At 36.4% G+C, this 9,481-nt stretch overlaps 1 protein-coding gene across 1 annotated transcript; it reads left to right on the top strand.

The window, feature by feature from the left end:
• Nucleotides 1-2,777: 2,777 nt before the first annotated feature.
• On the top strand, nt 2,778-4,494 carry LOC107920628 (taxadien-5-alpha-ol O-acetyltransferase). Its single transcript, XM_016850435.2, has 2 exons — nt 2,778-3,627; nt 3,701-4,494. The coding sequence occupies exons 1-2, from the start codon at nt 3,163-3,165 to the stop codon at nt 4,322-4,324; spliced, it is 1,089 nt and encodes a 362-aa protein (XP_016705924.1). The 5' UTR covers nt 2,778-3,162; the 3' UTR covers nt 4,325-4,494.
• The last annotated feature ends 4,987 nt before the right edge of the window (nt 4,495-9,481 follow it).

Here is a 9,481-nt window from a genome sequence, read left to right as displayed (position 1 = left end):
ACATGTTGGTGAATAATCTATCTGAATTATTTAACAAGGTAAATCCCTATGTTTTATGTTTCTTACTGATCATTAGCAATTCACTAATCATTTATGTGGTTTACGGACAGATGATACTGGAAGCAAGAGGTAAACCTATTCTGACCATGATGGAAACAATAAGGACCAAGATTATGTTACTTATTGTCAAGAAGAAAGAAGAAACTGACAAATGGAAAGGAATTTTGTGTCCAAAGATCAAGCAAAAACTTGATGTAAATATAAAATATTCATTAAGGTAAAGATTCTTTCTAATGCCTATATTCTGACTTAATGTTGCTGACCACATGCACTGATTGTTGGAAAGCTATTGACTTTTTTTAATATGTATGTAATGATTGTTGGAAAGTTGTTGACTATTTTGTAATATGCATGCAATAATTGTTGGAAAGCTGTTGACTATTTTTTAATATGCATGTAATAATTGTTAATGTGTTGCCTATTTTTTAATATGCATGCAATGAGTTTTTTTTATAATATGCATGTAGTGACTGCTTTTTTAGGGGGTGTGTGTCATTGTATGTTTTAACCAAGCATGCTCACTGTTTTTTAGGTGTGTTCCATCACATGCTGGTGGGGACAAGTATCAGGTTGAATGTGGTCCAGGCAGCCAGCATGTGGTGGACTTAGTTCAGAGTTCCTGCTCCTGCAGGAATTAGGATCTCACTGGCATCCCTTGCATGTATTCATTAGCTGTCATTCATGTAAAAAATGAGTTCCTAGAGACCTATGTACAAACCTGGTACACCAAGCAAACCCAGTTTCAAATTTATTCCAACTTGGTAAGTCCAGTAAAGGGTCCTAAACAATGGGCCTCTTTGTCAAACATGCTACCAATACTACCTATTCCATTAAGAAGGCCACCTGGTAGTCCTACTAAAGTGAGAACGAAAGAACCTGATAAACCACAAACAACAGAAAGGTTTAGCAAGAGAGGAGTGGAGATGAGGTGCAGTAAATGCAAAATAATAGGCCACAATAAGAGGAGTTGCAAAGGGGAAGTTGGCCAAAACATTCCAGTAAGTAATTTGCCTTAACTTATAGTATACTTCTATCTATGAATTTGTTTGTTTTTCACATTTCTTTTATTCTTGTAGGTTCAAAGACATCGAGTTGATGTCCGAACCTAGCAACAGGCTACCCCAAGTTAGCAAGAGGGTACCCCAACTCAACAAGGTGCCCCAACTCAGTTACCTACTGTCCCAACTATCAAGAAGCTGCCCTAAGACAAAAGCACCCATTAAAGAGAAAATCAACCACAACCACTGTTAGATGGATGCCTTCTACTCAAGAGTCATCCATGACAGACCTTTGATGATGATGTGAACAGACTACATTTTGTTAACCTTTTAAAACTGTGTAAATTTGCCTGCTACTGATTAGATAATTTTTTTTGGAAATTTGCCTATGATTGCTACTGTTGATAAACTTAGGCATAGTCACTGAATTTTTTTGTAAATTTCCCTACAATTCACATCTGTTCAATTGTAATGAATTGTAGGAAAATTTGGCAATATTTTGCCCCTTATTCTTTTTGTAAACAGTTTGGCATTTTGGCTTTAATATATGAGCAATTTATCCATGCTATTTGTTATCCAACTGTTAAGCAATTTGTATACCAACTGTTATCTTTTCTAACTAGCAGCCATGTATACCAACTGTTCAGCAATTTGTATATCAATTGTTATCTTTTCTAACCAGCTTAAGCAATTTGTAAACAACAACATGAGCTGGTTAGCTATGTATACCAGCAAACATTTTTAACACATGTTAAGCAACAAAAATATTCCAACACAATTTGTAATCAACAAAAATTTTCCATTTCATTCAAGTGTTTGTAAACAACATGAGATGGTTAGCCATGTATAACAACAGCCATCTATACCAACATAAGCAACAATTTACCAGCAACAAAATTACAAAACATAAGCTGGTTTTCAATTAACATAAAATGATTTTTAAGGTTCTGAAAATAGCAAAACAGTAACAATTACAAGCACCAAAAACCAGGTTCTTCTCTCCCTCTTCCTTGCATCCTCTAATGTCTTCACTTTTGTCAGCAGACCCAACAACACAACTCTTAAACGGGGCGTCAATGGTGGATCAAACCAGCTGAAAAACCGACATGGTTTTCGAAATCCACTGCTGAATTTCTTACGCCCAAAAAACCTCCTACCTGGGTTGTCATTAGACCAAGACGTGTTTAATTTGGCTGGGTTTCCACAATAGCACACTGAAATCACTTCAGGTATATCCATTTTTCCTCTTCTCCTTCTTCTTCTCTTCCTTCTTCTCTTCTTCTTCTTTTTCTTTTTTTTCAAACCCTAAAATGGTGCTGGTACTATTGTTAAAGTGTTAGTAACCGGCCAGCTAGACTTAAGGTTGACAGCAAGGACTCTGTCACCTGCCACGTCACTTTACTGTGACGTCTGTGACGAAAAACGGTAAAAAGGACCGTTTTATTACTTTTTGAAAGTTAAGTGACTAAAATAAAACCTAGATGACTGTTTTGTTAGTTACCCCAAAGTTGGGTGACTGTTGGTGCAATTTACCCTAGTTATTATTAAAACAAGTCGACGTGAGATTGAATCACCAGCCAACAAAAACAAAGACAAACAATAATGAAAGCGTGAGAAGCGTAACTTGCCACTACATTAATTGCGTAGGGGTAGCGGAACCAGTAGAGCCAGTTGGTGCTTACAATTAGACGAGAGTGATGTTTACATGCTATCTAATTAATTAAGGAGATCTGGGCGTTGGGTGTTTTTTAGATCAACTTTCCCACACTTAGTAAATGAAGCCACCAACCCCATCCATCTATTTCAAATGCCGCCCCATTTTATTGTCCGGTAATTCCTTCCTTGCGGTCGTTCCTCATCTATGGGTCCACCCTCTCATTCAACACCCAAAGTTTAACATCTGCGCATTCCTTTTTGGGATCAATTAAACTACTAAATCATAATGGTTGGTTTTAATCAATCACGGCAATGACATTTTTGTACTTTTAAAAACCAGTTAATTTCTTTTGATCCAACATTTTGAGGTGGACGTGTTTCTATCTGTATATAACCAAGGGAATTAGACACCCGTTCAGTTGAAAGAGTTCAGCTAAAAAACCCAAAGATGGCCAACCACACCACTACCTTTCTCCCTAAACTATCCATTGAAGCTATTCAGACAGTGACTCCGATGAGGATAACTGAACCACGACAGACACGACAAGTATTGGCAGGGGAGCTTGTAGGACCTGGGATTTTCCAAAGGTGTTTGAACGTGGTCCAGTATTACATGAAGGAGAAAGAAGAAGACTCTGGTTGGTTATTGGCTGGGTGGATCAAGGAAACACTTGGGAGAGCTTTACATGAGCAACCAATGATTTCTGGTCGTCTTCGGAAAGGGGAACGAAACGATGGAGAATTGGAGATTGTTTCCAATGATTGCGGCATTAGACTCATTGAGGCAAGGATTCAGATGAATTTGTCGGATTTTCTTGATTTGAAACAAAGGGAAGATGCTGAAGCTCAGCTTGTTTTCTGGAAAGATATTGATGAACAAAACCCACAGTTCTCCCCCCTCTTTTATGTTCAGGTATCCCCAAAAAACAAAAACAAAACTGTCTATTGATGAGATTTTAGTGACCCTGAATTTATTTTTTTTACAGGTTACTAATTTCCAGTGTGGTGGATATTCAATTGGGATTAGCTGCAGTATTCTTCTAGCAGATCTTTTGTTAATGAAAGAGTTCCTTAAGACATGGGCAGATATTCACAACAAGGTTATTATCAACAAAAACGATGAACAAAAGCTTCCTTTATTCTACCTTCCTGGTCTGAAAAACACCAATGGTGCCTCCCTTAACATCATCACCTCAAATTCAAGCAAAAACTCAGCCAAAACCATGATTTTCCAGATCCATGCTGAAACTGAAAGTCCAGGGAGTGACTGGTGCAGGAAAATGGCATTAGCCTGTCTGGAGGAAGCCGAGAGCAACCTAGGAAGTGTTGTGGGTGGAGAATTTTCCTTGTTTGTGAACGAATCGTTTGAGTCCATAAAAGTTGAAAGCTGCTCAAAGCAAGGGATGTCGAAAGAAGCAGAGATGGGAGTCTTGAATCGTGCAAAATGGGATGATTTGGGGGCTAATGAAGTTAGTTTTGGAGATGGGAATAAACCTGCGCATGTTTCGTATTGGCTTAGATCGACGTTGGGTGGGCTTGTCATTGTTATTCCTTCGCCTCAGGAAGATAAATACACTGTGAATATCATTGTCACAATTCCTAGCAAGTAGAGGGGCCATTAAACTATCAGCTTGAATTGAAAATGCTATAAAAAGAAAAAGGGAAATGCTAATAATTTTTCCTTTTATTTGTCATTTAATCTTTTGGCATTGCCAAGCTTGTTCTCCCTGTGTTGTTTAAACCTTTAAAATTTAATGTGTTTGTTTTTATTTTCAACAAATTTAATCTCTTTATTCCTTTGATTTGAATTTACTAACTTAAAATTAAAAGTAGGAAGACTTTCAAAAATCTAAAGAATACAGGGATTAGAGACAAAATTAAACCCTTGTTCTTTCTTTGTTAATGTTGACATCAACATGCTCCTTCTTTCGAACATATGATGCGCCTGAGAGGATCAGAATCTCAACCAAAAGATAACCTTAATGGTGTCCTAATGTGGTGGCTAAATGAAGTTGTTATAACGATAGCTTTACGAAATTAATAATGAAAGAAAATATCGCCTTGTTGTCTTTAACGTAGTTGCCTACTACCGCCCGCCACGGTACCAATCCAAACCATTTTGATTTTGTTGGTAAATATCGTACTCATAAGTGTAAATATTTAATTTTTTTTATTTTAAATAGTTTAAAAAATACATTGAATAATTTATTCAGGATTATTCTAAAATATATAATTTTTAGGCACTAATCACATCATCAATTTTTAAAGATGTATATATTATTATACACTCATCCGTATATGATATCTTTTTTAATTTAATTTAACTTTAGTTAAATTAATTTTTTTAATAATTTTAATTGAGTTAGTTAAAATTAATCATGTTGACACCATTTTTTTGATGAAAAACGGGTCGACTTGGGTTTTGGAAAATGAAAACAAAAATGGGAGTCGCCACCAATCCCTTTTTATGAGGTGTGATTGGATTACCTCGAAAAATGGTTGTTTTTAATAAACGGTTTAATTTTATTAAAACAACGGTTTTGGTCCACGAAATTTAGAAAACGGGTTCGGGAGTCGGTTACGCACGAGGAAGGATTAGCACCCTCGATACGCCCAAAATTGGTACCTTAGTTGATTACTTAATGTCTTAATGTCGAAAAGCTGAAAACTTTAAAGAAATTTAAAAAAAATACGATCATTGTATTAAAAAGTTGAAAATTTTGGAAAAAGTGGCATATTTCACGTTAATCAAGAAAAGACATCATATCCAGTAAGTTAGGATACAACGTCTCGAATTCTCGATACTGGAGTGAATGCTAAAATGTTACCCCTTTTCAAAAAATGTTTTATTATCTCGGGTTTAGAAAATAAATCTTGCCCAGTAAGTTAGGGCACGATCTTTTCTTAACTTCCGAGATCATTTAAAAAACTTCGAGTTTGAAAAGATTCGTGTATTTAGATTTATTGAGAAAGTCGAAACCCAGTAAGTTAGGGCACTATTTCCTCAAATCCAAACACGAAATGTCATTTTAAAAATTAAATTTTGTTACATCGAGCAAAATAAAACACGAAATCATAGTAAAAGCAAATTACATTTTTTATGCATGGCAAAATCATAATGAATATAAAAGTATAGAATGATACGAGCAATAGCAATCAATATAAACGGTCAAACTTACGACATATAAAATAACAAAATATAAAAACGAATTCATTCAAAATAAGTAATGAAAATGAAATAAATAAAGAGTAAATACAATAAAAAAACAAAGAGATATATATGTATATATAGGTATATAGATAGTTTTAAGCTATAAAAAATATGTGTATATATGAGTCATAAAATATTTAAAGAACATATATAGAACACGTATTTAAAAATATGAAGAATATGTAAGTGTATATATATATTTATGAAAACAAGATATGTATATAGATATATAGATATGTATATAAATTAAAATATAAAGGTATAAATATCTATTTATAAAAATAAAAACACATACATGGATATGTATAATAATATGAAAATACATATGTAGGTATAAGTAAAATATATATGTAAAAAAGGAAAAATAATATATATATATATAAATATGCACGTTTATATAATATATATATATATGAATAGGTATATAAATATTCGTGAAAGAAAAGTATAAGAGAAATAACAGTAATATTAATACTAACGATAATAGTAATAATAATAACCATAATAATAATAGTAAACTAATAATAATATTTAAAATAATAATAATAATAACATAAAATTGCTAAAATATGGGCTATATTGAAATAAAACAAAAATATAGGGCGAAATTGAAAGAAAAATAAAATAAAAGGGACTAAATCAAAATAAAAAAAAGAAACTGGGCGAATTCAAAATGAAAGGGACTAAATCGAAGTAAAAATAAAAATACTGAGCGAATTTCAAATAAAAAAGGACTGAAAAGACTAAATTGTGACACGCGCGGAAAGAGGGGGACCAAAATGGAAATAATCCCCACCCTCCAAAACACTGCATTTCAAAGTGGACCAGATTGTGAATGAAAATAAAATATAGGCCGAATTTTAAAAAAAGGAAAGAACTTGATTGCAAAATTATTTAAAAGCGGAAGGCCTGAAAACGCAATTATCCCTTCCGTCGAAAACACGCGGATCCTTCAGGCGGGTCGGGTCGGTTTTCGGGCCGGCCTTAAAACGGCGCCGTTTTGGTACCTAAGAGGCTTGCCCAAAACGACGTCGTTTTGGGGGGCCTATAAAAGTCAAGGTTTCCCCAAAAAAAAATCATTTTCAGCTTTCATTAAAAAAAAACTCTTCTTCTCAAAAATATCCTCTCCCCTTCTCCATCACTGCCAAGAATCCGACGAACTTGGCCACCACGTCGCCGCCGCTCCGTCGTCGCGCCGGCCACCGTACACGGTGGCCGGAAAATTCAAAAAAGGTATTATTTTTTATTTTAAAATCTATATATTATATTTATATATGTTTTTAAAATAAAAGAAAAATAAAAATAAGAATAAAGAATCAAACAGTTTCGGATGGAAGAAAAATAAAGAGAAAAATATAAATAAAAGAAAATAGAGTTTATACCAAAAGAAAAATTTCTTGAATCCGTTTTCTTTGCCCTTTTTATTTCTTGAAATAGTGAAAGAGGGGCCGAACCCTTTTTACAGTCAATAAACATGGCTTTTATAGCCAACATTACATGCCTTTTCTTTTCATTTTGGTTGCTGTTCTTTGCGTGTTTTGCAGGTGTTTTGATGGGAGTGGTTAGTGGTGGTTGCGGCGGTGGCAGGGAGTTGGTGCACTAGGGTTTCAGTCTCTGAAACCCTATTCTGATGTGGGCTTGTCCATTGGGCTCGGGTATTGGGGCTTAGTGTTTGGGCCCCGGGTTTTAATGGGTTTGTTGGGTAAAATGGCCTGTAACAGCTGCCCCTCTTTGCTCGTTGTCGTGTAACGAGAACAGAGCAAAGACCAAGAAAGGCCAATTTTGCCCGGTCTTGCCGAATCTTGACTTCTTCTAGTGCTTCTTTTCTTCAAATAGCCTCCTTCCAGTCCACTATGTCTTGTTGCTTCTATCCACTCCACTGCACTTCAGAGTGTTCTGACTTGCAGCTTCAATCTTCTTCGCAACAACTTTAAGAGGACGATATTTGTGGTTTTAGTCTGCTCCACTGCTACGTCAGGGAGATAAGACTTGATGCGATCTGCTCTACTGCAACCTCAGAGAGATAAGATCCTTTATTTTAACCCACTCCACTGTAACTTCAGGGAGATAGGATAGTGTCTTCGATCTGCTCCGCTGTAATCTCGGGGAGATAAGATCTCTGGCTTCAATCTGCTCCACTGTAACTTCAGGGGGACAAGATCTGTAATTTCCAATTTATTCCACTACAGGTCAGGGATATAGAACTTGTGGTTTGAATCCGCTTCCTTACACTTGAAGATAAGATTTGCTGTCTTTGATCTGCTCCGCTACGGCTTAGGGAGACAAAATCTGTAACCTTTAACCAGCTCCAATGCAACCGATGGAGGCAAGGCTTTGTTTTTGATCTGCTTTGCTGTTAATGCAGGAAGGCAAGATCTGCTTCTTTAACTAGCTCCACTGCAATCGATGGATGCAAGGCTTTGTTTTCGATCTGCTTCGCTGTTAATGTAGGAAGGCAAGATCTGCTTCTTTAACCAGCTCCACTACAACCGAGAGAGGCCAGGTTTGTGTCTTCGACCTGCTTCACTGTCAGTACAAGAAGGCAAGATCTGCTTCTTTAACTAGCTCCACTGCAATCGATGGATGCAAGGCTTTGTTTTCGATCTGCTTCGCTGTTAATGTAGGAAGGCAAGATCTGCTTCTTTAACCAGCTCCACTACAACCGAGAGAGGCAAGGTTTGTGTCTTCGACCTGCTTCACTGTCAGTACAAGAAGGCAAGATCTGCTTCTTTAACTAGCTCCACTGCAATCGATGGATGCAAGGCTTTGTTTTCGATCTGCTTCGCTGTTAATGTAGGAAGGCAAGATCTGCTTCTTTAACCAGCTCCACTACAACCGAGAGAGGCAAGGTTTGTGTCTTCGACCTGCTTCACTGTCAGTACAAGAAGGCAAGATCTGCTTCTTTAACTAGCTCCACTGCAATCGATGGATGCAAGGCTTTGTTTTCGATCTGCTTCGCTGTTAATGTAGGAAGGCAAGATCTTTTGTCTTCAACCAGCTCTATCACCACCGAAAGAGGCAAGGTTTGTGTCTTCGATCTGCTTCGCTGTCAATGCAGAAAGGCAAGATCCTTTGTCTTCAACCAGCTCCATCACAACCGAAAGAGGCAAGGTTTGTGTCTTCGATCTGCTTCGCTGTTAATGTAGGAAGGCAAGATCTTTTGTCTTCAACCAGCTCTATCACAACCGAAAGAGGCAAGGTTTGTGTCTTCGATCTGCTTCGCTGTTAATGTAGGAAGGCAAGATCTTTAACTTCATTGATCTGTCCCTTGGGGAACATGACCTGTATGTTCTATTTTATGAACCTAATTGTGCCTAGTGATTAGGATGACATAATCAGAATGAATCAAATGCTCCTAACTAGATATGTATGAATGACATTTGAGTGAATGCAAAATGTCATGAAGATGATTCCTTAATGCTTAGGTTAACATCACGTAAAAACTTATTAAGGTTTTATCATTGACGTACTACAACGCCTTTTTTGCTCGTCTGGTATATCCAAAGAAACACTTAATCTGGTTGCCCCCCACTGTAAACCCTAAAGTTTAATCCAT

This window comes from Gossypium hirsutum, chromosome A08 (assembly GCF_007990345.1).
Source record: "Gossypium hirsutum isolate 1008001.06 chromosome A08, Gossypium_hirsutum_v2.1, whole genome shotgun sequence".
In the NCBI taxonomy this organism is placed as follows: Eukaryota; Viridiplantae; Streptophyta; class Magnoliopsida; order Malvales; family Malvaceae; genus Gossypium; species Gossypium hirsutum.
Note: the sequence above shows the minus strand (reverse complement) of the source record. Positions and strands in the feature narration are given on the sequence as shown.

Bases quoted from the DNA above. Each gene is read 5' to 3' on its own strand.
- LOC107920628 (XM_016850435.2), top strand. From the start codon at position 3,163: ATGGCCAACCACACCACTACCTTTCTCCCTAAACTATCCATTGAAGCT. The intron at 3,628-3,700 runs GTATCCCCAAAA...TTTTTTTTACAG, and splicing joins CCCCCCTCTTTTATGTTCAG to GTTACTAATTTCCAGTGTGG.